Here is a 25648-nt window from a genome sequence, read left to right on the forward strand (position 1 = left end):
ACTGGGATCCAATAGAAACCGTCTGATACCACCGTTTTCTTCTGATCAGCAGTTAGTTTTGTTAAATCCCAAAGCCTTTTTTTTTTTTTTTTTTTTTTTTTTTACCAAAGTTGTATCCTTGCAGGGAGAATTAATGAATGAAAGACCTAAACTAGCAGGCAGGTGATTCTCAGAGGTGATGTAAGATACCGGTCTCCGTGCCGTCAGGTGAAGCCTCTAATCTGTCTCCAGTTTAAACCGTTGAACCGGGTTAGCGGACGGCTTTCTCAGAATCTTGGCTCTGTTCTGCTGACGCCGGTCTGAAAATACTTGAGCTACTGGCTTTTCCTTATAAAGGCATGTCTGTACGCAGAGCAGACATACACAAGACTTTGATGTTTTCCGACACACTCAACGATTTGATGTGGTTTTAATGGGAGACGAGCGAAAAGGCTGCATTTCATCAAATTAAGACACATTGACTTAAAAGATTGATCTCTCCGTATCACTTTCCTTCGTTCCATTGCTTCTGAATAAACACCCGAGGTTCTCACTGGGCGTTCAGTGATCTGCATCTTGGTTCCTCACACACCAGAGAGTAGAACATTTCTAACAAATCCAAGAGCAAGAGGCAATAGCAAGAGGGCGGCGTGACAAGAAGGGGGTCTCTTTCCTGAGGTTTAAATTTTAAATTAAAATTTTTTAAACATGGCATGTCTGGTAATGTGGCTCAGAATTGTTGTCTGACAGCTTTACTTTCACAAGCAAAGCTTCACGTCACACATCTTTCAAACTTTGCTAGAAATTGATTTGGGTTTATTTCAAATGCCATGGACACTGAGACAGAAAAGAAAAGGAGAACGGTGAAGGAAAAGGTTTAAAGGGAGATGAGATGAGAAGCTTAAAGAGAATACAACACCATAGAAGTCTGCTTCTATACCTGCAAAAAGAGAGAAAAACAAACCAGACGATCTGCAGCAACAAACATGCAGATTAGGGTTATGCCAGCAAATTGATTTACATAAGTATCGGGATTCTAGTTTGCAGTTTTAAAATTGATGTTAAAATGTCTCATAATCAATTTTTTTTAAATAAATCAAATCCGCTGTCTGTCGGAGTCCATTTTGTAACTCGGAGCGTTCCGATGTTGCCGGCTAGTCCTAGCATTTACACATGTGCAAAGCACCAAAACAAAGAAAAAAACTACAAAAATGAAAGAGAGAGATTTGACAAACTCCATCTTCATTAAAGGCAAACGTTTGGACGTTTTTTGGCAAATTCCCAGGAAAACCGAGCTTGACATGCGCTTTACGGTGTGCACGGTTGGCAAAATGAAGAGGGAAATGAACAGAGCCAAGCTACCTGAGTGAAGTTGGCCCCCCCACCTTCTTCAAATTAGACAAAATTGGTGTCAATCAACTCGGCTACGTTTGTGCTGGTTTGTGCAGCAAAAATTTTCGTTTGTGCCGCTATCATTTTAAAGATATAAAGAAATGTTTTTAGAGGTCATCAAAGGTCAACCAGCCCCCCACCTTCTTCAAATCAGACGAAATGGGTGTCAATCAACTCGGCTACGTTTGTGCTGGTTTGTGCAGCAAAGATTTTTGTTTGTGCTGCTTCGGTTTTGAAGATATTAAGGAAAGGGTAAAGGTCAACCAGCCCCCCACCTTCTTCAAATCAGACGAAATGGGTGTCAATCAACTCGGCTACATTTGTGCTGGTTTGTGCAGCAAAGATTTTCATTTGTGCAGCTATCATTTTAAAGATATTAAGAGGGCTGGTTGACCTTTGATGACCTCTAAAACATTTCCTAATATCTTTAAAATGATAGCAGCACAAACAAAAATTTTTGCTGCACAAACCAGCACAAACGTAGCCGAGTTGATTGACACCAATTTTGTCTAATTTGAAGAAGGTGGGGGGGCCAACTTCACTCAGGTAGCCAAGCTACGTTTGAGCCACACTGTACACTGTTATTGGTCGGGAGTTTATTGCCATGTTTTATGCAGAAATGCACTCGGTCAGCAAAGTTGATAGTTTGCTTCACCTAGTCCGCTTCCACTGTCTGGTTTTTGCATCCGCAAGCGACATAAATACGGAACATTTTTGTAACACTGTGAGAAATTACGTACTATTTTTACAATTCTTCACTAAATGACTGCAAAAAAATCCTCCTGAATCCAAACACCAAGAAAAGCATCAAAGCGACAGCCAAATTCTGCTCTACTGTTATATTTTAGTCTGGAAAACAAAGAGAGTAATGGTGTGGAAATTTTAGCAAAACCACTCAGCATCTTTCCGAACGTTAGCATGTTAGACTTTAGTGGTTCTTCATGTCACATTTGTGCATAAATCTGTCAGAATCAAACAATATATAACTAGTGTAGATAACATTATTATAGCTAAGAATGTTGAGTCGGTCGGAAACTAAAAGCCTGTTTTTTCCATACCAAGTGCTGCAAGGTCCGCATTGAATCCGTCACTGAGGGATGAATATCGAGTTTGCTGTTTTCAGTTTCGATGCGGTCCTTTTAAATGCGCTCAGAAGTGTAACAAAGGAAACGCTTTGTCTCCGTGAAGCCATGGAGCTGTAGATTCGACATGAAAACTTCACTTTACCCTTTTAAATTCCCATATTTTTCCTGTCAGAATCAAACCCATCCTTCTGGACTCTTACATACTTGCACGATCAATCAACTTCAATGTGGTTGAGATTTTCATTTTTCCGTCTTGTGGTTGATGCTAAAAAAAACAACAAAAAAAAAAACAAAACAAAAGGAAGTCAATTGGTGGGCGTTAGGCCTCACTCTGTTCCCCTCTCATTTATTCCCATTTAAGGACAACAGCTCTAGCCTTCGAGGACCCTGCCCCCCAAATAAGGGCAACATGTAGGCTAGAGTTATACAGCATTTCCCACCGGCTTTAACCGCCTTCCTCTCTGAAATGTAGATCGCTGTCACTGAACAAAAGGCCCGTGTGGGCGAGTGTCCGAACATTAAGCACACTGTGTCGCAGATTGAGGACGATTGCAGATGTGAGAGTGGGCTGTTCTTAGATTCGCTCTGATTGTTCCTGTGAGATGGATCGGCACCGCGGCTCTTCGCCAAAAGGCCTGTTTCGGTGTGACCAGATGCTGATCCCATATTGGGAGTCAGTAATAGTATTTACCGTTTAACAGCCAGTAGAAGCTGTTAACAGCAAGACAAGTTACTTTAAAAGTGTAGGAATTTGACTTTTTCTATCATATCTGCCTTTTAAAGCCTTCGATCAGTTCCACTGCTGGATCTTTGGAATCATGTCAGTAACTAGGAAGTCCCATGTTTATTTAAACAAGCGGGACCAGGAACGAAGTGTTCCTCGTTTCTCTTCGGTCTTTTTGTTTTGACGCGCGCGCGCTACATTTGTTTTATTGCTTTACTAAAGACTGTGGAAGTATGTGGCACTCAATACTCACAAACAGACCTGGGCTTTTACATAATATGTTGTGGTGCAGCTTAACAATGGTTTGTTTTGTTTAACTTCTCTACCTCAGCCAAGGTTCTAAGCAACCGGCTGCTGAAACTCCAGCCCACAGATTTACAAATATCTCGTCCCTCTGCATGCAGGTTTAATCTCACTGGCACGACCTCGTCAACGGCCGCATTTCTTTTCTCCTTCGACTGGAGGTGAACTGTGTTTGTGTAGATTTAATGCTAAGATCTTTGGTTTATATGACTTTTAGAGTAATCTGGACCAGTTCTTATAAAGTTAGTAGTTCAGACCTGTCGTTATACACCTTTGAGTCAACGGTCAGTAGGGTTTCTGACCTTTCAAGCCTCCCCATGGATACCACTTTTACCAAGTCTCTTGCTTACTGTTGAAACATGAACAACTGAGGCAAATGAGACCTGCCGTGGTTTTAAATGTCGTTCTTGGTTTTCCCGTGACCTACTGGAAGTTTCGTCAATTTGATCTTCGTCGGCCGGCCACTCCTATGAAGGTTCACAACCTCCATAGGAAAACCTTCATGTTTTTTTTTTGTTTGTTTGTAAATTGTGGCTGTCGATGTGGTTAATTAGAGACCTAAAACGGTACAAACGGCTCAGAGCGCCAAAGATTTGATTTCTCAATCGTTGGTGTTGATTTTCTTTAGCGTTGGACAGAATGTGTTGCCCTTTGAGATCTTTCGGCCTCCTTCATGCTGTTAGACAAGTTTCTGTTTGAGTGATTTCCTGATTCCGCCAGTCATATAGTAATCAGACCTGTGTGTGACTACTGAAATTGATTATGGCTAATTATACCCAGTTAATTGACAATTTAACAACAGGGACAGTTTTTTTTCACTTAAGAGCCGTGTTGGTTCTGGGACTTGACCGCATTGTCATAAAGCATCTCTAATTTTCATTGTTTTAATAATCCGTTAGATTGTTTTTTTCTTTCTTTTACTAAGGCTGCACATTATATTGTTGAGTATTACAATCATGATATTGAAGACGATAAACCCATATTTTCCTTTCCAATAAAACATTTATTTACTAACAAGCAGGTGTGGGCGTTTATCGTATCGTTTATCATTTATCATGTATCACGATGAGTTTATTTATAATTTCAATTTATTGTTTTCACAATAAAACCCACCAAAATTATCCACGTTGTCTGAATTGCTATATTTTCTCCACCTTGTTCAATGTGCGTATGAATAAATTTGAAAATAGGATTAAATGCAGTTACCGTATGGAGCTTAGTGAAATAAATCACATTTCTTTGTGTTAACAAATAGAGTGTTAGAAATGGGAATGTTTTCCAAGAGCTGTATTAGTTTTCGTGGCGCTATGATTGCTGCTAAAAAAGAAGTAATAAATATATTCATGACAATAGTACCACAAAATATTGTGATTGTGCTAAAACTTTAAGTCCATATTACCCATCAAAACTTACAAGTGGAGTTAATAGATTTTTTTTATGCTGTCAAAGAAAATAAACCATAAACTTAACCTGTGTTCTTTGCTTTTACAGTGGCAGCTGTATGAAAACTGGACCTGATCCGGTTGTAGTTTTTATGTTTAACTGAAGCGTGTGTGCTTATGTGTTTTCAGTCGCTCCGGTGTTATTGAGAAGCTGGAGGCCTTGGAGCTGGAGAATCCCGAGAAAATGGAGGTGGAGGAGACGGAGAGAAGTCGAACGAGACAGGGCCGCAGCGAGCGCAGACGGCTCTTCAGAGAGGTAACGGCAGATCCACCAGAACCAATACTGGGCCGAGGTTTACGATGCAAACTGAGAGGTTAAAGAGCTTCTTTCCCGGACTACTACTACTCTGCGTTTCCTCTTTGCTTCTACTTTCCATCTTTTCCATCACTCATTGTTTTGCTCTCAGATGAGAGGTCAGCAGCTAGCGCTGTATTTATTTCGAGTTTCCATTCTTCTTTGAGATCTCCCCCGGTGATGACGTTTCCCTTTTCCCATCCCGGACCTCTGTGCCGACTTAGAAAGCTGACTCAAGCAGCGCAGAGATCCAGCACAGTAATGCTGATTGTCTTGGCCCCGGATCTCTGTTAGTCACGAACCAATGAAAACGGCACAAACAAACAAACACAGATAAAGCTGTGTGGACTGCTGGCGTTGCTAACAAATGCACACAAGTAATTCTTAGAGTTCTCACAGGGATCCAGATGAGCTGACTTGGTTGTTTTTACTCCCACCATGCATCTGTGATTTTGTTTCTGGTTTCTACACACCTCTGAGGGCAGTGATTGTGACAGCAGTGATTAACACGTTCTGGAGGCGGGTCTTTAGCTCAGTGGGTGGAGCTTGGCCCTTCCACATGTGGATTGATTAATAGTGTTAAGTCTAGAAATATTTTAAGAAAATATTTGAGACTCATAACAGTAGCTGTGTTTCCATTACAAATGGAATTTCACATTCATGTTTCCATTAAATAAAATCATATGTGATGAAGTTTTACACAATAAGTCATTAAAAAACATCCCCAGTCGCTTCCTGTGATCTTCTTTTTTTCGTCTTTTCCACAAGTAGCAACATCCCCTTGTTGATTGTGTGACTTGTGTGATGCGAATAAAGTGTTTCCATGCAGTTTTGCGAAATAAACCAAAAGTTTTTATATAAAAGAGTTGTTTTTTGAAGTTGACGTGTTTTCAAAATGTCAAATTGCTCTATCCGTATCACGAATGGAAATGCAGCTGCTGTTTACTTGCCATTAATTGTTGAATTACAGCACTGTAAAACAAACTCTGTTATCTGTTTGCTGTTTAGGAGCTGAGGCAGGACAATGACGAAGGCCTGGACTTTCCCTCCACCCTGCCACCTCTGAGGAGAGCCAAGTCTTTGGATCGAAGGACCACAGAGTCCGTCATGACGGTGAGCCACCCACTCAGCTCTGGAGTTTCTAAAACAGTCTCATTTAGCTCTGTTGTGTCGTTTGCAGCTGTGTGAGTTAGTCATTATTTAAACTTTCCCACAATATAAACAAGTTGACTCGCTGAAAGCCGGGACTCATGGGGGAAATCCACTTCCCTCGTTGTTTATTCATTTTATTAGCATATTATATATAGGTATGTTTTAGGTAATGTCTCTCTTATGTGGCTAGACCACAATTAAACACTGGTGGTTGTTTATTGTGTACTTAGGTTGTCCCAATACAATCCCAGTTTTTAAATAATCCCTGATGAAACCTAACTACATTACATGTTGTGCTGACCAGCTGGATGTCCTTTACCTGTTTTCTTAGAGGTTTGACCTGCAAAAAATACCCCAGAAAAGTTGACAATTATATTTAGTTTATTAAAGTAAGTTATACATTTTTGACTAATTCATTAGCTTAAGTTGTTTTTCCTAATGTCCTACATCATAAAGTTGAGACGGTCTTAAAAACTCTTGAATTTGACACTGCTATAATTACATTTGCGTTATGAGAGACTGTATTAGCTGCAGCTGCTAATTGTACAATTAACTGCAACTGAATTGAAATGTAAAACGAGTCAAATTATCAACAATTTACATCAAAACGGAAATTAAACATGCTAGCGATAATCTAGCATGTTGGTGAAACGCTCCCCATTAAAAAGTTGCCCACTGCAGCAACCTGTGATTGTTTTGAAGGTCGTGTGTTGTTTGTGTTAAAACAGGTTTTCAAGCTATACTTGTCAGAAAGTGATAGTAGCTTTTTCAGGGAGTTAGCCTGGGTTAGAGGAGCATATCGAGGTTGACTAGCAGAAACTTTGTCGCTGTCAGGAAAAGAGAGCAGTTTCAAAAAATGTTTAAAATGTATGTCTGAAATCTAAAAATGCTTATACCCGCCTATTTTAATAGTTCAAACACCAAAAAGGCCTCATTATACGCTAATGCACACCGTGGAAGCTTGCTTCCGTGTTTTTCCTCCCCTCTGCTCTTTAGATCACAGCCAATCAGCACCAAGGACAATTAATGTAACTCCTGGATTGGCTGATTTGCAAATGCCAGCAAAAACCTTTTTCTAGTAGCATTGTGGCTTCACAAGCTGTGTTTTGTTTTGAATATTTTTGATAAGCTCCATGAACAAAATCTACAAATAGGCAAATTCTCTGCAAATGATTTAGAGTTACATTCCACAGCAGATTCTCTGGATAGGCTCGGGTCCACTGATCTAATACTGATTGAACATACGACCGTATTTTATTGTACGGTACTTTAAAGTTACGTTTTAGGGCAGAGAATTGAGTCAGTCAATGTTCTTTAGTGACTTTGATTGGGTTGGGGGCGACAAAACCCTCGATAGCGACGTCTCGTTTGACCCGACCTAACCTTTAGCTATTTATGTAAATAGTGTAAAACTGAAATAACTCGATCTTCTGGATTCTCTCTTGCTTCTGGGTTGATTTCCATCTCCTCCTGGGAAAAGATTCCCAGTTCTCGAGCTTGTTTGCAGTACATCAGTCTTCATCAGTTTGTCTGTTTGATATGTGACACTGCAGAGGCAGCAAAAAGCTGCTCCCTGCCACTGTTCTACTGAAAGAAGCTTCAAAGTCCTGCAAGGCCATGAGTGACTTTTCATGGGACACTTCTTTTTTTTTTTTTTTTTAGTATACTGCTCAAAAAAATAAAGGGAACACTTTAAGTGTGAAACACCTGTTTAAGTGTTCCCTTTATTTTTTTGAGCAGTGTATATTACGTTGTTGACAGCTGGAAACTGCTTGTTTCCAAGCGTTTCTTGCAGTATACAGATTTTTATTTTCCGTTTAATGCCTAGCGACTAATAAATGAGCAGGTTTGGATTTGTTCTGATTAAGAACCGCAAGCAGGACTCTGGTTCCCGTGCGTCTGTGCTCTGTCCGAGACAAAGCCTCCCCTGTTCTGCTGTGTCCTGCTAAGCTGCAGGATCCGGGGTCAGCAGCAGTGCCAAGGCCTCAGCAGAGCGGAGAGAGGTTGCTGGGTGGTTGTTGTTGTTTGGGCTGGAACTGGTTAGGAAACGAGAATCAAACCTTGAGAAATATCTCGACGGGTATTAACCTCTGGTTTCTTTTTACCCAGTAAAGTTTAGGTAACGGAGTCATTTCTGATGTTCCCCCCTAACCTGTGTGTCTTAGTACCAGGGTGGGGTTGTTGTTGGCCACGCCTCCCCTCTGCAGGGCGCAGCGCAACCCATTCTGTACCCTCTCCTCTTCAGGTTACACCACTATTTATAATCCATGTGTGGCGGTTTTCAAAGATGCATGCGACCGTTTCACTCCGCTGCCTGTGTTTGTGGAGAAAAGAAAAACAAAAAAAAAGGAGTGTGCGAAGACAATATCACATCTTGGCACTGCTTCCTGTGGTCACCAGTTAAATGGATGTGTGTGTTGTTGTTCCCACGGTTTGGACTCGTAGCGCACCACTACAGGCCCGAGCACTGAGCCACTCTCATGGCGGAAGCTGTCCCTGTTCAGTGGGCAACATTTCAGCAATCTGGGCAGCGAAGCTGTCCGTCCCACTGATGTGGGGTCAGTTTCCCCACACAGCTTACCGACTGGGAGTGTGTTGTGTGTCGTTTATGGTGCTTTGTAAAAGTATTCACACCCTTTTATCTTTTTTTTTTATGTCATGTTGAAGCCACAAATTTCTGTGTTTTGTTTCGATTCGCAGACCGGCACAAAATGTCACATTGAGTCAAGCTCAGTTAATGGAAAACATCTGTGAACAACACATTTAAAGTCGTCTTAGTTAGATTTTAGTCTGCAACCTTTACAATTCAGAGTCTAAAGAGAGAGAAAACTTTAGAGCCTCGAATGTTACGTGACGTTTTGGAAAGGAAAAGCTAAATATCTGCTATGGGAATTTTGTTTATTTCAGGTTTTAGGTTTTGAAATGAAGAAAAATGTGAAACCTTTTAAAGAAGGGTCACATTATCTTCTGGTGGATGTTGGTATTTGTGGAAAATATTTTAAAAATCTGTTTTAAAAACCTAGACAAAACAAATTGTTCTTCCGTTGTGAAAATTCAATGGAATTATTCCATGATGAAAGAGGAAGTAGTACTGAAAACCTCCATTTGTTTTTATATCTGTATTTCAGAACATTAGTCGGTAAATGTTGGTAATTTACCAATTTGTCTGGTAAATTACCAACATTTACCAACTAATGTTGGTAATTTACCAATTCTACTAATTTATTGCAGTATTGTAGAAGGTCCAGTTGTTGTTAATTGGACCTTCTGCAGTTAAGAACAATTGTAGACGGTCCAAAGAGCCACTTCCGTCTTCGGAGCCGAGACACAGGTTGCAGTTGACTGAAATAGATTACGAGCTTTGTGATGCTCTGTCATATGAAATCGTCATAAAAAACATATAATTTTGTAGTTGTTCTCTGACAAAATGTAAAAGTTTAATGGGTGTGAATACCTTAGTGAAAAACTGTGTAATTTCAATCAATTTTAGAGGGTAAGTAGCAGTAAATTAATGCTTTAGCGCTGTCCTTCAGATAGCCTTGGTCAGATTGAATGTTCTTTGTTGTTAATTCTTTTCTCTCTGTGCTGCTTGTTTAGCCGGATTTGCTCAACTTCAAGAAAGGCTGGATGGTGAAGCTGGACGAGCAAGGCCAGGTACTGAAAGTCACGATCACCTCAGCTGAATGAATAACAAAAGGAATTTTTTAAAACTCTGTGGGAAATCAGCATTTTAAGCTCGTAGGAAACAAAATTAGTCCAAATGGGATTCGAACGCTGCTCCTAAAGCGCTTCGATGTCCGTGGCTTTCTATGGCCTTCACAGAGCTGCGGCCTCGCTTTCATCTTCCACCTTCAATGGACTTAAAAGACGAGGGTGGAGCACGCCTTTAAAGCACGCACGCTTTAAAATGTTTCGCTAGATGATGTAAAGAGAAGCAAACTGCTGCCGCCGCCATGTAGAGCAGGTTTTATTGACTGCTGGGGTTTTCCAGAGTTTTGTATAAATGACGTTTTTCAAAGTCTGTCTGTGGACTTTGTGGCAAAACATTTCTGTTTTCTTTAATTTAGTGGAAGAAATACTGGTTCGTCTTGACGGATCACAGCCTGAGATACTATAAAGACTCGATTGCAGAGGAGGTGAGCTCATTTGATTCATGCTGTCACTGCTGTATTTGTTATGCTCTCTTTTTGTATTATTGGTTTGTAAATCTTTTTATTTTCTCCCGTCAGGCCTCTGACTTGGACGGTGAAATTGACCTGTCCACCTGTTACAATGTAACTGAATACCAGGCTCAGCGCAACTATGGCTTTCAAATTCATGTAAGACGCTTTGAAGGCTTTGTTCTTCTGTGATATCCACTGCTGAAATCAATACCAGTGCTAAAGAAATCTCAAGTTTTTACAAATGTTACACCACAGACCACTAAGCTGGACGAAGCCGATTTGTTGAACAAACTACCTGAATGTTTGTGGATTTCTGCTGATCCTTTGGTGATCCGTGTTCAGACCCAGGAAGGAGTTCACACTCTGTCGGCCATGACGGCAGGCATACGCAGGAACTGGATCCAGGCAGTCATGAAGAACGTGAGACCTTCCACCGCCCCGGATGTGGCCAGGTCAGTACCAGCTGGGCCAGTTGGGTATATTTCTGAGTAGAGGTCCTGGTTGGCTTCTACAAAATCAGCTGGACAGCAAAAACCTGGTGCTAAAAGCTGTGGAGACATACAAGTGTTCATTTGTGAGGCAAAGTTGCTGCGTTTTCTCCGTTTTGACCTTTGTCTGTGATTCGTTATTTCATTCTGCAATGTTGGAAATGTTATTCTAATGTTATTCTAACGGTCTTCATTAGAATAACAATATATATCTTCAAACATGCAGATATAAGGCCAGGAAATGTTTTGAGCTCCTGATTATAACACACTGAAGATGGATATCCAGCTTTGAAAATTAGCAGCCTCATTTTTGTATCAAATATGGCTGACATGTCTGTACAACGAAGTGAATGTTGCAGATATAAACTCTTTATTAGACAGTTTGTATTCCATAATTTGTTGTTGTTGGTGTGTATATTATCGCAACTAGCTACAACAATTAGCAAGAGTCACTGGTTGGCCGACTCTCAACCACAACCATGAAATTGCATCATTCTCAGATCTGAGGTCAAACTTCTGAAACCAATCAAACACAGAGAAATCGAGGTCAAATCAAACCAGTGTTAGTGGTGGGCAGCCATAAACCAATAATCATGAACATTAGTTTTGCTAATGCTAAAAAGCTATGACAGTTTATAGTGAAAGCTAATGCAAAAGCGCTAAATTCAACCATGTTGATACCCATCATGACATATGACATATATCGCCCTCAACAGGGTCATATTTGTTGTTGCATGCCTACATGTGTGGTTGCGCTTCAGGAAGTGATTAAGAACAGACATTTAACTCATGGTTTCAGTTTTATAGTCTTTGAGTTTTGCTAACTCTGTTGCTAATTTTACCTAATTGCAGACAGTAGGGCTTACTGGACATGAGTAGAAACTGTGGAACTACAGCGATGCGCTCTGCGTACAAAATAAACATCATTTGCCACATTCATGACGGGTGGAGAACAGGAAGAGAGGAAATGGAGCTGCAGCGTGAACAGTCTTCACCCACTTCAAAATAAGAGCACTAATATAAACATCGAGTCCATGACCAAAATTTTACGAACAAAGTAAATTAGTGCTTCAGAATTTTTCCAGAAAAATTTATTTAGGTGAAGCTTTATGTGCTAAACGTTTTCAAAGTTAGCAAAAGCGCTAAGCGAAAAAGTAACTTCGTAGTTAGCGGATTAGTAGGAGTGTACCCACCTCTGGCCAAAGCTTTAGAAGAGCTTGAAATCAAAAAGTCAATACTGATTAGAAATAATGCTGCTTGGACCTGCTCTCACTATGTAACTGAAAACAGGAAGTCCTCGCCATATCTGTTTAGGTGGTTTAAAAGAGAAATTTACTTCATAGTTTGAGTTAGTCTTCTGCGTTTGTACCAGAGGTGGTAGCCTGAATCCAAGTTAGCACTGTGGGGTTAACATTTCATTTTTCTGCTTCTCAGCTCAACAGAAGATCACGGCTCCTTCTCGGCGTTGGAGGGTCTCGTCAGACCAGACGTAACTCAGGACTCGCCCTCCTCTGAGGCGTCCTCGGTGGAGAGAGAATCTGCTCCGGGTGCCATCAAAAGCCGAGCACGAGAGCGGAGGCGAGAGGGCCGCTCGAAGACGTTCGACTGGGCAGAGTTCAGGCCCATCGCGCAGGCTCTGGCTCAGCAGCGGGCGCAGGAGGCCGAGAGCCTCCAGGTCGACCCGGATCACAGCATGCGGAGAGAGGAGAGGAGGAAGAGATACGAGTGCGGCGCCGGCCCCGAGCACGCGTCTGCCACAGACGGAGGGAGGATAGACTGCGAGGGCGGGGACGGAGTCATGGACACGGACTCGGTCAGCGCCACGTGTTTGGAGAAGCAGCAGCGGGTGGAGGAGGTGATCGAGGAGCACTGGCGACAGGTGGAGAAGACGCCCATCCGGGAGGAGCGGAGGGTCCCGCTGCCCACCTCGGTGCAGTCCGGTGAGACCACAGAGCTGGAGAAACTACTGGACAGTTACAAGCAGGGGGTACGTTTACCTAGATTAGCTTTGTTGTCATGGCTACATCAGCTGCAGAATCAACCAGACAGATTAGTTTGGTTTCATCCTCAGCATCCGTTTCTTACAGGTCTGGCCCTCTGAGGCCTTTTGCAAAGTAAAAGTATTTTGTACATTTGATCACATTGCAGCTTAAAACTTTGGCTCATTTAATACTTTCCTTTTCATGTGGCACAACATTGTTCATAACCGTGAAGGGAAAGAATGGGTAATCTTCAAACTTTTTAAACAAATTAAATTCTGAAAAATGTAGCTTGCATTTGATTTTCATCAGCTTTACATAAAGAATAAAATTTACTGTTAGCAACCACCTTCTAATGTCACCAAATTAGCAGATAGAGATAATCATTGTGTAATTTGGTGTCCTCATAAACTGTTCTCTGGAGGAAAATGTAAACCGGTCGGGAATAAAGTTGGGGAGAAGTTTAACAATAGGGTTAAATTTAAGCATTTCACAGAGCTTTGTTCAGTCCATCATCTGGAAACTGAGTACGGCACGAATCCAAACCCTAAAAGACGGGATTCTAACGAATGTTAGAAAATTTCAGTCTAAAGCTGGCAGAAACATGCAAATAGATGGCACAGTTTTCCTATTTTTATTTGTAATTAAACCAAAAACTATGAACTAACAATTATGTTGCATTGTGTTGATCTACTCATACAGCCCCAGTAAGTTGCTTTGAAGTTTGTTTGCAAAATAACAAAACGTGTCAGAAAAGCTTGACAATATTTATTGTCTTTATGAAACTTTTTTAGCAACCATCTCCTTTTGAGTTTTGGGTTTCTTGAGCATAAAAATGGGCACCAATGAAGAACTGAGATAAATTTCCAATTAGTTTTGCACATTTTGAAAGAGCTTAAATGTCTTAGTTCAAGTCAAACAGAGGCTTTGGTGTGCAAGGTAAACATTAGATGACAAAGCAAGTCTTCTGGTTTTGACTGTTTTGATTACAGGAACAGCTTTGTCTGACATGCTTCCACATTCATTTAAAGGCTTCAGCCGTCTAAGAACATGGACAAAGTAGTAAAGCTGGCAACAAGAAAAAGCTGTAAACAAGTCTGAAGCTCAGCCTCGGTTATGACAAAAACAGAGGAAAGTCGGGGTGGGGCCGTGCATTGTGTGGTTTTATAGCCGATATTAAAATAGATTAACGTTGGTATACCACCCTGTCCTGTTAGGTCATCGTGTAATTTCCACAACAAAAGAAGAGCTGAGGATGTGCAACTGATGTCTAGCTAATCCTGTGACAAACCGAATAACCAGTGCATCTGTTTTTTACTCTCTCCTGCCGGTGCAGATAGAGGACCTGAAGGCCCAGTTGGAGAGCTGTCACCAGCAGCTACTTGACTCAAACAAGCACAAGCAGGAGCTGGAGCTCCAGCTGAGAATTGCTCTGGAGCGAGAGCAGGACATCCGCTCCGGTTACATCTCCCCGGTGAGTTAGCGGCCCTGCGCTACGCGGCTTCATCACATTTAGTTAGCTCTGCCGCAGCGGCAGGTTCAAGAGTTCAGTAACTTCCACTTCATATTGTAACATTCTTTGCATGTCGTGTTAATGTAATAAAAACCAAACAAACTGACATTAAAACTGCAGATTCTTCTGGTATGAGGCCTTGCATGGGTTCATTGCATGTATCAAACAGTAAAATCCTGTTTCTATGCCGGCTTTCTACTAGATAATTATCTGCTCTCTGCGTTCTGTCTGTCCTGGTTTTTTGAACTCATTCTATTCATTTCAGAAATGCATCGAGTATGGACCAAAAGACCGTAGCGTGCTAGTTGTTAATGTGACTTGCAGAGGATTATTTCACTCTAATGTGAAGCACAGGGACGATGAACTTTCCTGAATTGCTTTTACAGGTTTCTAGAGCTTTAGGATTCATACACGTAGGTGTGAAAAACCAGCTGTTTTTAAGTATGCTTATAAAGGCAAAAACTACCAACAAATTTGTAAATTTGAGTCTTTTGACAGAGTTCATCTCGATAGCCTCGTCTATTGGAAGTTCACACAATTATCCCTGATATGGTAACTAAAGCAGTAGTCTCCATCTGTATTTTTAGCCGGTCTTAAACTTTAACCTTTAAAAACGCTGCCATTGTTTCCAAATCTGGCATGTTTCAACACAGACGGAAGTTTAACAGACAGATATTTAATGAGGAGCGGCAAAAGCAAATGAGGTGGATTAGCAGCAACTAATGATGTCATCTGGACACGCTACTGTAAGGCATTGTCATTGCGCTGTTAGCATGTCATGACATGGGATCATTATACGGCAGCATTGTCTTCAGTCGGAGCCCGACTTAGAGTTGTTGAAAAACTGACTGGTACCGGAGATCCGTCCTCCCAACAGCATCATCATCCTCCACTGTTTGAAGATACTTGGATGATATGAGTTATGACAACATTTAATTTCCCTTTGGGATAAACAAAGTATTTTTTAATTTAAGGCCTACGTTCAGCCTTCCTGCTAAACTTGGCTCCAAGTCAACTCACTTCTTTGCCAATTCGATTAGACATTCCTAAAGCAGCTACAAATTACTATGTGACGCAACACAAAAAGTCAAGAAACAAGAAGAATGTCCAAAGTGAGAAACGGTGAAGAAGCAAAATGAGTGATCTGAAGTAGGAACCTCAGTTTGAAGCTGATGTGGCCTTTTTATAGAAGGTAGTTTCCTTTTTCAGTGCTTCCTTTGATGTCATTTTTACACATCTCTGAGGCTTTTTCTGTCAGCATGAACTTCCCCACCGAAGTGCGTTGTTGTTAGTCGAAGCTGTTGGCGGGTAGGTAGGAAGCCGTCTAGGGGAAAATCGTCCAATTCCAGTCACCGGCCAATGTATCGGTGCATCTCAATTTGAAAACAGAAACAAAAAACCTCAAAATGAGTATAAAGAAAATGTTGCCCTTTGTTTTAAGTATACAACCCTTCCTCCCTTTTATTACTTCTGATATATTTTTCTCGGTTTTGTCCCGATAAAGTGGTGACTGCACATGTACAGTCACATAGACTTCAGCACTTTCTTTTTTTTACCTTTTCTCTTTTTACCATATACATTTCAGATATATTTGTTTTAAATGCTGTTGTGTACTTGAGTGTTCATTCTGTTTAGTAGTAATGTCTTCAAGCAAATTAGAGTGAAATATCCTTTGTAAAGATCACTGACATGTGGATTCAGACTGAAAATAACGTCTTGTATTCTAATACTTGGCATGGATGTCAGATTAATATCTTCCATTAATTTCTGCATATATCATCTTTCTGTTGTGTTAACATTTTTTTCTGTTAAGCTACATTATACATTGAGATAAATGTCTGATGTTGGATTTCTGTTTGTTGATGTATAGATGATTTTGGACTGTTTTAAATGATTCTACCATATTTAAGACTGAAGCCCCAATGCCATCTTTGTGTTATTTTTGTGTTTGTAATCTATTGTAAAATACACCAGAAGAATTATCATTTAGCTGGATGATCCAATTTGCTGCCTCGTCGGAAAAGAATTGCACCGGTTTTAGGAATGTACCTCAAAAGGACCTTTTATGCCTTCTGTTCTTGAGTAAACCTTCTAGCTGGAACTAATACTGCATTACTTACAACATGAAGTAACAAATAACCATTTAACATGCATGCTTTGTTTTGATTAACTAACCGCAGACATTTATTTTCCTTCCATTTCGCATTTTGTTTGTACAATTAATTTGAAAGGAAATTTGAATTAGAATGGAATTTCTTTTTATTTGCTATGAATATCTGGAAATGGGAATATAACATTTGTTTTTAAAGTGACAGCAAAATGATTGGTAGATATAACACTGAGAATTATTAGCAAGCTTTTTGTCTCCCCTGCTGTGTGTTAACCAACTGTCTGGTCCCCTTTTCCAAGCTGGAGCACCCTTTGGGTCTGGAGGCTGATGTGACGCCCCAGACGAAGAGGCCCGAACCGGTTAGTTCCCAAGCACAGAGTTTAACAAAGAAGTACCAGGAGACCAAAGAGCTCCTGAAGCTGCAAGAGCTGAAAAAGCGCAACATGCAGGCACAGCTTGGCCTTTCGCTTTCTCACTCCTCCATCAAGGAGCCTAACCTTTCTGATCAAGCTCCACCAATGCCGGAAGGCGCTGCCACTGAACTCATCCAAAAACGAGTTAGTTTCTTGCTCGAGGACAGTTCAGATGTGATTCAGGAGCTCGAAGATCTCCTGACCGATGAACCTCTGACTCTGAAGGAGCTCGGACGAGTGTTGAAACTCCACAGCTTTGCTCAAAGTACCGGAGGGAAACACGATCTTCAGAAGCTCCTGGAGGCTTGGCAGTGCCAGCAGGAGATTGAAAACGAAACTTTTAAGAAGAGTTTGGCCAGAGCAGGAGAGAGCATACGAGAATATGAAGAGCGTCTTCTAACCATGGAGGATATGATGGGGAAAGCTCAGAAGCACAATTTCGAAAACCTCAAAGGCCCCTACGGTTCTTTGTCCAAACTAGACCACAATTCAGAGACGAGTGATGTGACAATTGCTTCACTCTCTCAGAGGGTCGAACTTCTAACAGGGGAAAACGGCGCCTTAAAACAACGATGTCAAGAGATAGTAAACCAGCTAACTGAAGCCGATAGAGAAATAGACCGACTAAAAGCTGAGCTTGTTAGCCAGCAGGGCGGGAAACAACACCATCTAGTTGTAGAGGAGCTGAAAAGACTGAAGGCCGAACTGGCTGAAAATCAAGCTAGCGCTATAGACCGCGAGTATTACGAGAGAGAGCTTAACGAGAAGTCTTTGAGGCTCCATGAAGCGTTGGTTACCTTGGAGGAACTAGGCAACACTCTTAAAGACACAGAGAAGAAGCTCCAGCTGAAAGAGGCCACACTAAGAGGTCTGGGCTTCCAGGCAGACTACGAGGATGAGGAATTACACCCAGAAGAGGAACGTCTCAGAGACCTACTTGAATCGTCTCAAGCTAAGGTGCTTGAGGCCGAGAGAAGTCTCCGGAATACAGAGCAGCGCTGCATAGAGTTGGAAGCCAGAAACAATGAACTAGTTGCACTAAATCAGGAAATTGAGCAAGCTAGCAGAGAGAAGCTAGAAGTAGCAGAAAATGAGGCGAGGATGCTGCAAGAGAGATTAGAAACAATGCGTAGAGCTGGGGAGAATGTTGGTGAGGGTGAAAATGTAGAAGACAAGCAGGTTGATGATGGACTATTCAAGCAAGTGATAACAGAGTTGAAGATGAGGTCTGAGGCATTAGATAAAGTCGTAGAGATGTTAGCAAAGGTAGATACTGATGTAGAAAAGATGCTTGGTCTTTTAAGAAGCACTTTATTTGGTTCTTGTAAGGAAGAACCTCTTTGCATTGGTGGAAAGGAGATGAGGTCAGTGCTGGAGTGGGAGTTCTGGAGCCAAGTGTTGAGCAATACCAAGTTAGAACCTGAAGAAGGCAAACGGATCAGTGAGTCTGAGCTGCTCCAGCAGATAAAGGCAGAGAAAAGCATAGAGCTGCTGGGGAAAGCAGAGACTGAAATACCAATGGATTTCACAAAAATGTACAGCTGGCTTGATGATGAAACATACGCTATGATTCTTAGACAGTTAATAGAAACTTTGGAGGGAAGGTCCCGTGATTTGAAGCAGGTTGCTTCCAGTCTGGAACAGAACAAAGACCAGAAACTTCTCTCTTTTGGTCTAACAAGCTTTGGTCTTGGACAGACACAGTCTTCTAGATATCTTTTAGATTCTCTCAAGGACGCTTGCCTGTCATATTTGATTGTTAGGCTGAAAGTACAGCATGAAATAGAGAGTCAACAGAATCAGACTGTAGTGCAGATGGGGAGCATGAATTGCCCAAATTGCCCTAAGCTGAAAGAAACTGCTAGTGACCTCCAGTCCAAACTGGAAGATCTTCAGAATCAGCTTTCTCTGGCCTCTCTGAAACTTTCAGAAGCATCACAAACTTTGATCCAAATTGAAGGAGAGCCCATAGATTCTGTGGATAAAGCCATTGAACTTCAGGACTTGGTGGCGAGGCATAGGAAGGAGTTACGAGATATCAAAAACAACTACGAGAAGGAGCTGGAGAAACTAAGGCAGGATGTTGAAAAAGCCAATGAAACAATCCGCCTTCATTCAGAGGAAAATATTAAAGAGATGGACTCATTGACGAACTTCATGGAGAACCTGAAAAACAAGCATGAGGATGAAAAGAGGAGACTCCTCAACAGGTTTGAACGGGAAATGGAAGAGCTGAGGAGCATGTTGAGCCCAGCAAGCCAAGAGAAGAATGAAACTGACGAGCACGCACCGTCGCAGGAAGCCTCTGTCCAAACATCAACCCTGCGGGAACGCATCCAGGAGCTGATGAGCCAAGTTTCAGTCATGGCCGAAGAGATGAGGAGACGGGATGAGCAGGGTGACACAAACACCCTGCGGCTGAAATACGAGAGAGACCTGGAAAATCTTAAGGTGGAAGCGCTCCTTGTCCTTGCCGTCCTCCTGTCTGTGATGCCTTGTTCTCCTTTGTGGCATTCCCAGATCCCATTCCTTCCCCATCCTAACTCCCTTCCCTAACCCCAATCACTGTTCTTTGGCTCTTTGTGCCGTAAACCACGTTTCCTCTGTGTTGCATGAAAACTAATCTCCCGTAGGGTTCATGTGACTATTCCTTCACCGTTTGCTGTAGAGCTACCAGTAGTTGATAGTCTAGCAACCAAAAACAACAACAAAAAATTACGCACATGAGCCCACATTTATCTTTTTGCATGAGTTTTATTATTTATGTTTCCACAATCCAAAGTTACTCTTTTAAACTTACAAAGTTGCAAACAGTTTTAAAAAATGCTTTTTCATAGATGAATATTGGCTGTAATGAAATATTTGTGTTCAGTTGTTGAATACCTCTGCGTTTCCATACTAACAATTTAACTTGATGTGCCGCTTTTGCTCAGTGACAAAGATGCTGTTTCAAGTATTTGACAAAGTAATCTTAACTCGGTCTATTTGCTAGCTCTTTCTGGAACTCTGGTGCATTCAGAGCTGTCTTTAGATGGTATTCAGCTCATTTCTCATAATTATTGTCCAATTTACGGACAATGTACAATGTTCTTGTAGGACTGTTTTCTCCCTTGTTAAAAAAATAACTGGTCTAAATATTAGAGACCATTTGCCATTGGAGCTATGGAGACAGCTAGAAAGTTGACTGATTATTTTGCCAATCAACTTGAGAATTTCATTTGACTCTAAAGTCGGAACTTGGTCACACCCAATCTGTTGTTTTGAGATTGCAAATCAAAAACAAGCTCAGTTCTTCTGCTTATTGATAAGTTTGAGTTACTGTTAGCAGCACTAGCCACTAAGAATGGCTCATTCAAAAGTACATTTCTATGTATACTACTGATGTAAAGAGATATGATCTCTCAAAAGTGCAAATAGTGCACTGTCTGACAACTGTTTATTGGGGTTATTGCCAAACAGATTTTAAGGTCAGGATTAATTAGTGAATGCTTGACTTTCTAAGTTGGACTTCTGGGAGCGCTCAATTTCATTTTTATCAACTTGGAAGTTCCGACTTCTGCGTACAAATGGAAGGTGCCAGTACTTTTTATGTTACATTAGAGGGTCACTGTACCCCATTAATTATTTTTTTGAAATTACTTTTCAATTATTATAAAAAACTGATATGTTGTTTTTAATAAGGTTTGCACATGGAGCAAAAAATTTACTTAAGACACTTTTTACCCCAAAGATAGCATCTCCCAACATGTCCCTCGCTCCAACGATCTATTTCACAACAGAAAGTCTAGACCTCTCTGTCTAATTAGAACATCAGAGGGTTACTGATTTATTTCAATAGCCTCTCTCAGGTACATAAGTTTCCCAGTTTTATTCTTTTTTCACAAAAATTGAAGCGGAGGACTGGGTGGTTCACAGTAATAGCTGTTCACCTATGGTCATAGTTTGCATTTCATAACAAAAACACCCTTCAAATCCTTATCGCCTATTGAGGATGTGCTGAACTTGGTGAAACGTTATTTTAACTAGCCGGTGGTGGCTACATAGTGGAGCTCACTTTTTGCTTAGCGATTTAACACTTTTGCTAACTTTTAAAATGTTAAAATTAATTTAGCTCACACTACAATTAATGAATTCTAAAGTGCTAATAATTTACTGAATTGTAAAGTTCTGTTAACGATACCCTGAAAAAAAAAAAAAACGCAGACAATTTCTTTGGTAGTTCAAAGCTGAATGCTTGTAAATTTATACACTGAAAAAACTAGTAAATCCATCTCCTTTCCTACGTTAGCTTAGCCTTTTTTTCTTTAAAAGAGAACTCGCAAAGCAGATAATTTGGAAAGAATTTTAGAGTTTCACTTGAAATAGTAATAACTTTGCTCATACCAAAATATGGTACTTGATTTAATAAAAAACATAAGTTTCAAGCCCGTTTAAGCTGGGAAATGATGTGCAGATGAACAGGAGAACTAGTCTTGTACTGCTAAGATACTCGTGGAACAGTAGCCTTGGGTAAATCTACCAAAGTATTTGCACATAAATTTAAATGGCAAATGTTGATTCAATGATGATCCAACTGCTTTTATACTTAGTTATATATATACACAACAGAAGAGCACCATTTATTCCATCTGCTGCTAAAATAATATGGCATTTGGATGACAGTTACGATTGTGTTATCTGTGTCATTATTTCCAGTTTGATAAACAAGAATCTACAATAGAAAACAGCTGAATTTGGTCTTGTTTTAAACATAATACTGTATCTTTTTGTTCTTTCTGTTCCTTATGAAGTAACACAAGTATGAAGAGCTACTATTAGGGCGTTAATCAGGCTATCTGCTCAGGTAGTCAGCTTTAGACAAACACAGCTGATGCTTCATTTCTATAATTTTAAAATGTTATCGTGCTATAAAAATTTTCAAGCACACATTTTACATTTTTATTTTTAAAATGGTATACAAACATAAATTTATTGTAGTTGTACACTTGCAGTGTGTAGCAACATGTGGGGGAGGGACCGTTTGTAGGACTTTGCCCCATTCATTTCAATAACACTGGACAATGTAATTAAAATACATTTGGATCTTCTCTAAACACCAAACGAATGAGCTCACAGGCTTCTGAAGCTGCTGCTCGGTCGGATGTCGAAGCAGGAAGTTTACATTATCTCCGTGTTGGTGGGGAACTTTTTCACTTCTCCCTCAGCCCCTGTGTTAGTCCCCCCCAGGGAGAAGGCTACTCCTGTGAAAATCCAGCAGACCTCCATTCCTCACGTTTGCTTCCCGTTTGTATTTTTCAAAATTACACGCAAGCGGTATAATTTTGGCCTTGCTGATATCTTGTCGGCCACACAGTTATAGCCCCACATTCTGCCAAAGATCCAATCAGTCAGAAAGTTTAGGACTTTGATGACTGGAGTTAGGATTTTTTTTCACATTTGACGGAACAGGAAGTGGCAGCTCTTCATCCATTCGCCCTCCTCTCTGACCGTCTGTGGCTTTCTTTTACGTATTGTGCTTCCTGCCGTTCCTCCTAACCCTCTCTGTCCTCAAACACACTCCACTTGCACACTGTTGCAAGGCTCTAACGTATTGACTAAAGTTATTATTGTTTACTGGTTTAAACCCCCCTCCTCCTCAGCCGAAAACGATCTGCTGCTCCTCTGCAGATGACCTGTTGCTCACTGCGAGCCTTGTTTTCTTACAGGCCACCTGTGAGAGAGGTTTTGCCGCCATGGAAGAGTCCCATCAGAAGGTGATCGAAGAGCTCCAGAGGAAACACCAGAGAGAGCTGGAAAACCTGAAGGAGGAGAAGGAGAGGCTGTTGGATGAGGAAACGGCCGCAACAATCTCTGGTAAAAGAAAAAAAAGAAAAAACTACCTTTCATGAGGTCTGATGGGAGTTCCACAGAGAAATTTCCACGGAATGCCACTGAAGGTTTTTTCTTCTTGCTTCTGCCGGTTATCTAAGCTATCGAAGCAATGAAAAACGCTCACCGGAAGGAGCTGGAGAAGGCACGCAAGGCCAGCAGCAACGCCGAGAATGCCGACATGGAGGAGATCCGCAGACAGCACGAGTGAGTCCTCTGCTCCGGAGCTGGGATTACATTCATCAGAAAGATAAACCAGGGAGTCCGTGCATCCTTAAAAAGTCTGATATTCATCTCTCTCAGTCCTGGAAATGTCTTAAATTCCTTAAAGTTGGCCTTAAATTCATTAATAACAGGTCTTAAATTTTGTTGTGGCAGGATTATTTAATCTTGTATATTCTATTGGGCTGAAACGATTAATCGACTGATGAAATAATCGTCGATTCAGTAATCGATTAATTGGCAACTGAAGTATACAGACTCAGAAAAAGCTCATTTGCTAAAAAAACCCCAACAGATTCAGAGCAGTAATTAAGAAAAACTACACGAGACAAAAATGTTTTACCCAAAACTAAAGAGTCAGTTTTAGCTTGTCGTGGTTCAAATTCACTAAATGAATGCTATCCTGTTGCATTTTAGGCAAGTAAATGTTTATTTTCTGTTTTTAAAAAGAAATTAAATTGTTTATTTGCATCTCCTGTGTTTTGAATATTTTAGTCGTCAGAATAACCAATTACTAAAATAACCCTAATATTCAATGTAGTTTTCTTCTTTCTTCCTTGAATCTTTCTACGCAGATTCAAGGCAGTATATTCAGACAAAATCTGAATCTCCAGGTCAGGTCTCGTAAAAATCAGTTATCAACCAGAAAGCTGCAATCAGTGCGCCTCTAGAAACAAACTATATAAATAGGACGGGTTTGTTTTACAAAGCTAAAGCTGTCTAAATATATGCAAATTTCCTCAATTTACTGTTTTTATTCTGCTGATGCTTCAGTCTTTTTGGCCTGAGGCATCTTTACCTCATTTCTCCTACAATGGATTCACTTTCAACACATCAAGTGATTAAAAACAGGCCCATTTTAAAGCACAGCTGTGTGTATAAAGCGATCTAGGATCTGTCAGGCTTAGCCCTGCTGACACACACCGCCAGTCAGATGTCATCTCTGATGCTTCTCCAGGTTTTAAGACCTGCTGATTTATTCACTCATGACTTGTGTGAACATGCATGGAGGCTCTGTGTGTTCACTTCACCTGCCTTCACCACTGTGAACAGTTTACAGGCTATCAGAATAAAAAGGTCAGAGGATCGAAACCAGAAGGGTTCACACACCTCAACGTTTTAATGTTGCAGCCACAAATCTCGATGGATTTTATTGGAATTTTACCTCGGTATTTTTGCTTTGACCTGAGATTAAATTATTTACTCTATTTACTGAAGGCAGTTGTTTTCACTAGATTTTTTTGTGTTGGAGAGTCGGACTGAAATAGGATGAATACAAATAAAAACATGTTAGATTTTAATTTTTCTTGTTTTGCTTTGCTCCAAAGTGTGACTCGGTGGCCATTTGTGGTCCTGGAATTTCTTTTAAATGGTACAAATTTTGCCGTCCAGCACATAGAGCCGGTGCTCTATGTGCTGGACATTTTTGTAATTGTTTTAGCATGAGATTTCCATGGCAAGTTTCTGTCTTTATAAACGGAATATGTCAAGCAAAACACAAGGAATATTTATTTAATTTGCCTTTTTTTATTTCACAGTAAGTCATTCAGCGACACTTTTTACCCTCTTAGCCACATTCATCTTCCATACTTCTGTAAACACGCAGAAGGTTTTTAGAAGAAAATTCAAATTTCTGTTTTTAAAAACAGCAAAATTAGAAACAATGGATTCCCATCACACACTCCTGGATTACTGCAACTATTAACAAGAAGTACATGAAAATCCATTTGCTCCAACACACGAGACCCCAATAAAATCCACTGAAGCTGGTGACAAAACTGTTAAAAACATTAAATGAGTCCGAATACTTCTCGCAGGCTCCGGTATCAGGTTTCAAGCGATTTGTGAACGTGCGACGCGGACGGCGAACACGTTATCAGGTTTGGCGTTGTGTTCCAGGGAGGAGCTGTGTTCCTTCCAGCGGGAGATCGAGGTGTTGTCGGAGCAGTATTCCCAGAAGTGCCTGGAGAACGCCCACCTGGCCCAGGCTCTGGAGGCCGAGAGGCAGGCCCTCAGGCAGTGTCAGAGGGAGAACCAGGAGCTCAATGCACACAACCAGGTGCAGACATGCACACACACACACACCCCCACACACACTCAGTCTACAGCCTCACGCTTTCTGCTTGACTCTTCCTTGATCTCCTTCTCCGGATCACGTTTAGGAGCTGAACAACCGTCTGGCTGCAGAGATCACCAAGATGCGCTCCATGACGTCTGAGGACGGAGCCGGAGATCCAAACACCACGATCCAGGGGAAGGAGCTGTATGAGTTAGAGGTAATCACTGCAGCACATAAAATCACACAGATAGGATCCTAAAACCAGTTTGCAGCAGTGACGTTTGGCGGCGGCAGCAGTTTCCTCTCAGGAACCCTTGCAGTCGTGAGAGCGACTAGTTTAGTTTATATCGCACAGTTAAAATACAGGTAGGCCCTGACACGATAGCAGAGTTTGGCTGGTGGATAAATTGTCCCAGTAATTATTATTATTATTGCGATGATATGGTTGTTCTGAATCTGTT

General features: G+C 41.0%; 1 protein-coding gene across 4 annotated transcripts in view; it reads left to right on the forward strand.

Annotated features, from left to right (window-relative positions):
- The window catches only part of LOC114152026 (myosin phosphatase Rho interacting protein), a 52763-nt gene that overhangs the window by 22955 nt on the left and 4160 nt on the right, over positions 1-25648 (forward strand). For 2 of the 4 annotated variants that reach the window (XM_028029642.1, XM_028029641.1), the window contains exons 8-20: positions 5055-5181; positions 6229-6333; positions 9970-10026; positions 10440-10508; positions 10602-10691; positions 10878-10987; positions 12458-13010; positions 14339-14476; positions 16925-19489; positions 22744-22891; positions 23008-23113; positions 25028-25187; positions 25291-25404. In XM_028029642.1, the coding sequence (XP_027885443.1) occupies positions 5055-5181; positions 6229-6333; positions 9970-10026; positions 10440-10508; positions 10602-10691; positions 10878-10987; positions 12458-13010; positions 14339-14476; positions 16925-19489; positions 22744-22891; positions 23008-23113; positions 25028-25187; positions 25291-25404 (4342 nt within the window). The remainder of the gene's footprint in view (positions 1-5054; positions 5182-6228; positions 6334-9969; positions 10027-10439; positions 10509-10601; positions 10692-10877; positions 10988-12457; positions 13011-14338; positions 14477-16924; positions 19490-22743; positions 22892-23007; positions 23114-25027; positions 25188-25290; positions 25405-25648) is intronic. The other 2 variants (XM_028029643.1, XM_028029645.1) reach the window with 2 other exon arrangements.

The sequence above is a fragment of the Xiphophorus couchianus genome, chromosome 10 (assembly GCF_001444195.1).
Source record: "Xiphophorus couchianus chromosome 10, X_couchianus-1.0, whole genome shotgun sequence".
NCBI lineage: Eukaryota > Metazoa > Chordata > Actinopteri > Cyprinodontiformes > Poeciliidae > Xiphophorus > Xiphophorus couchianus.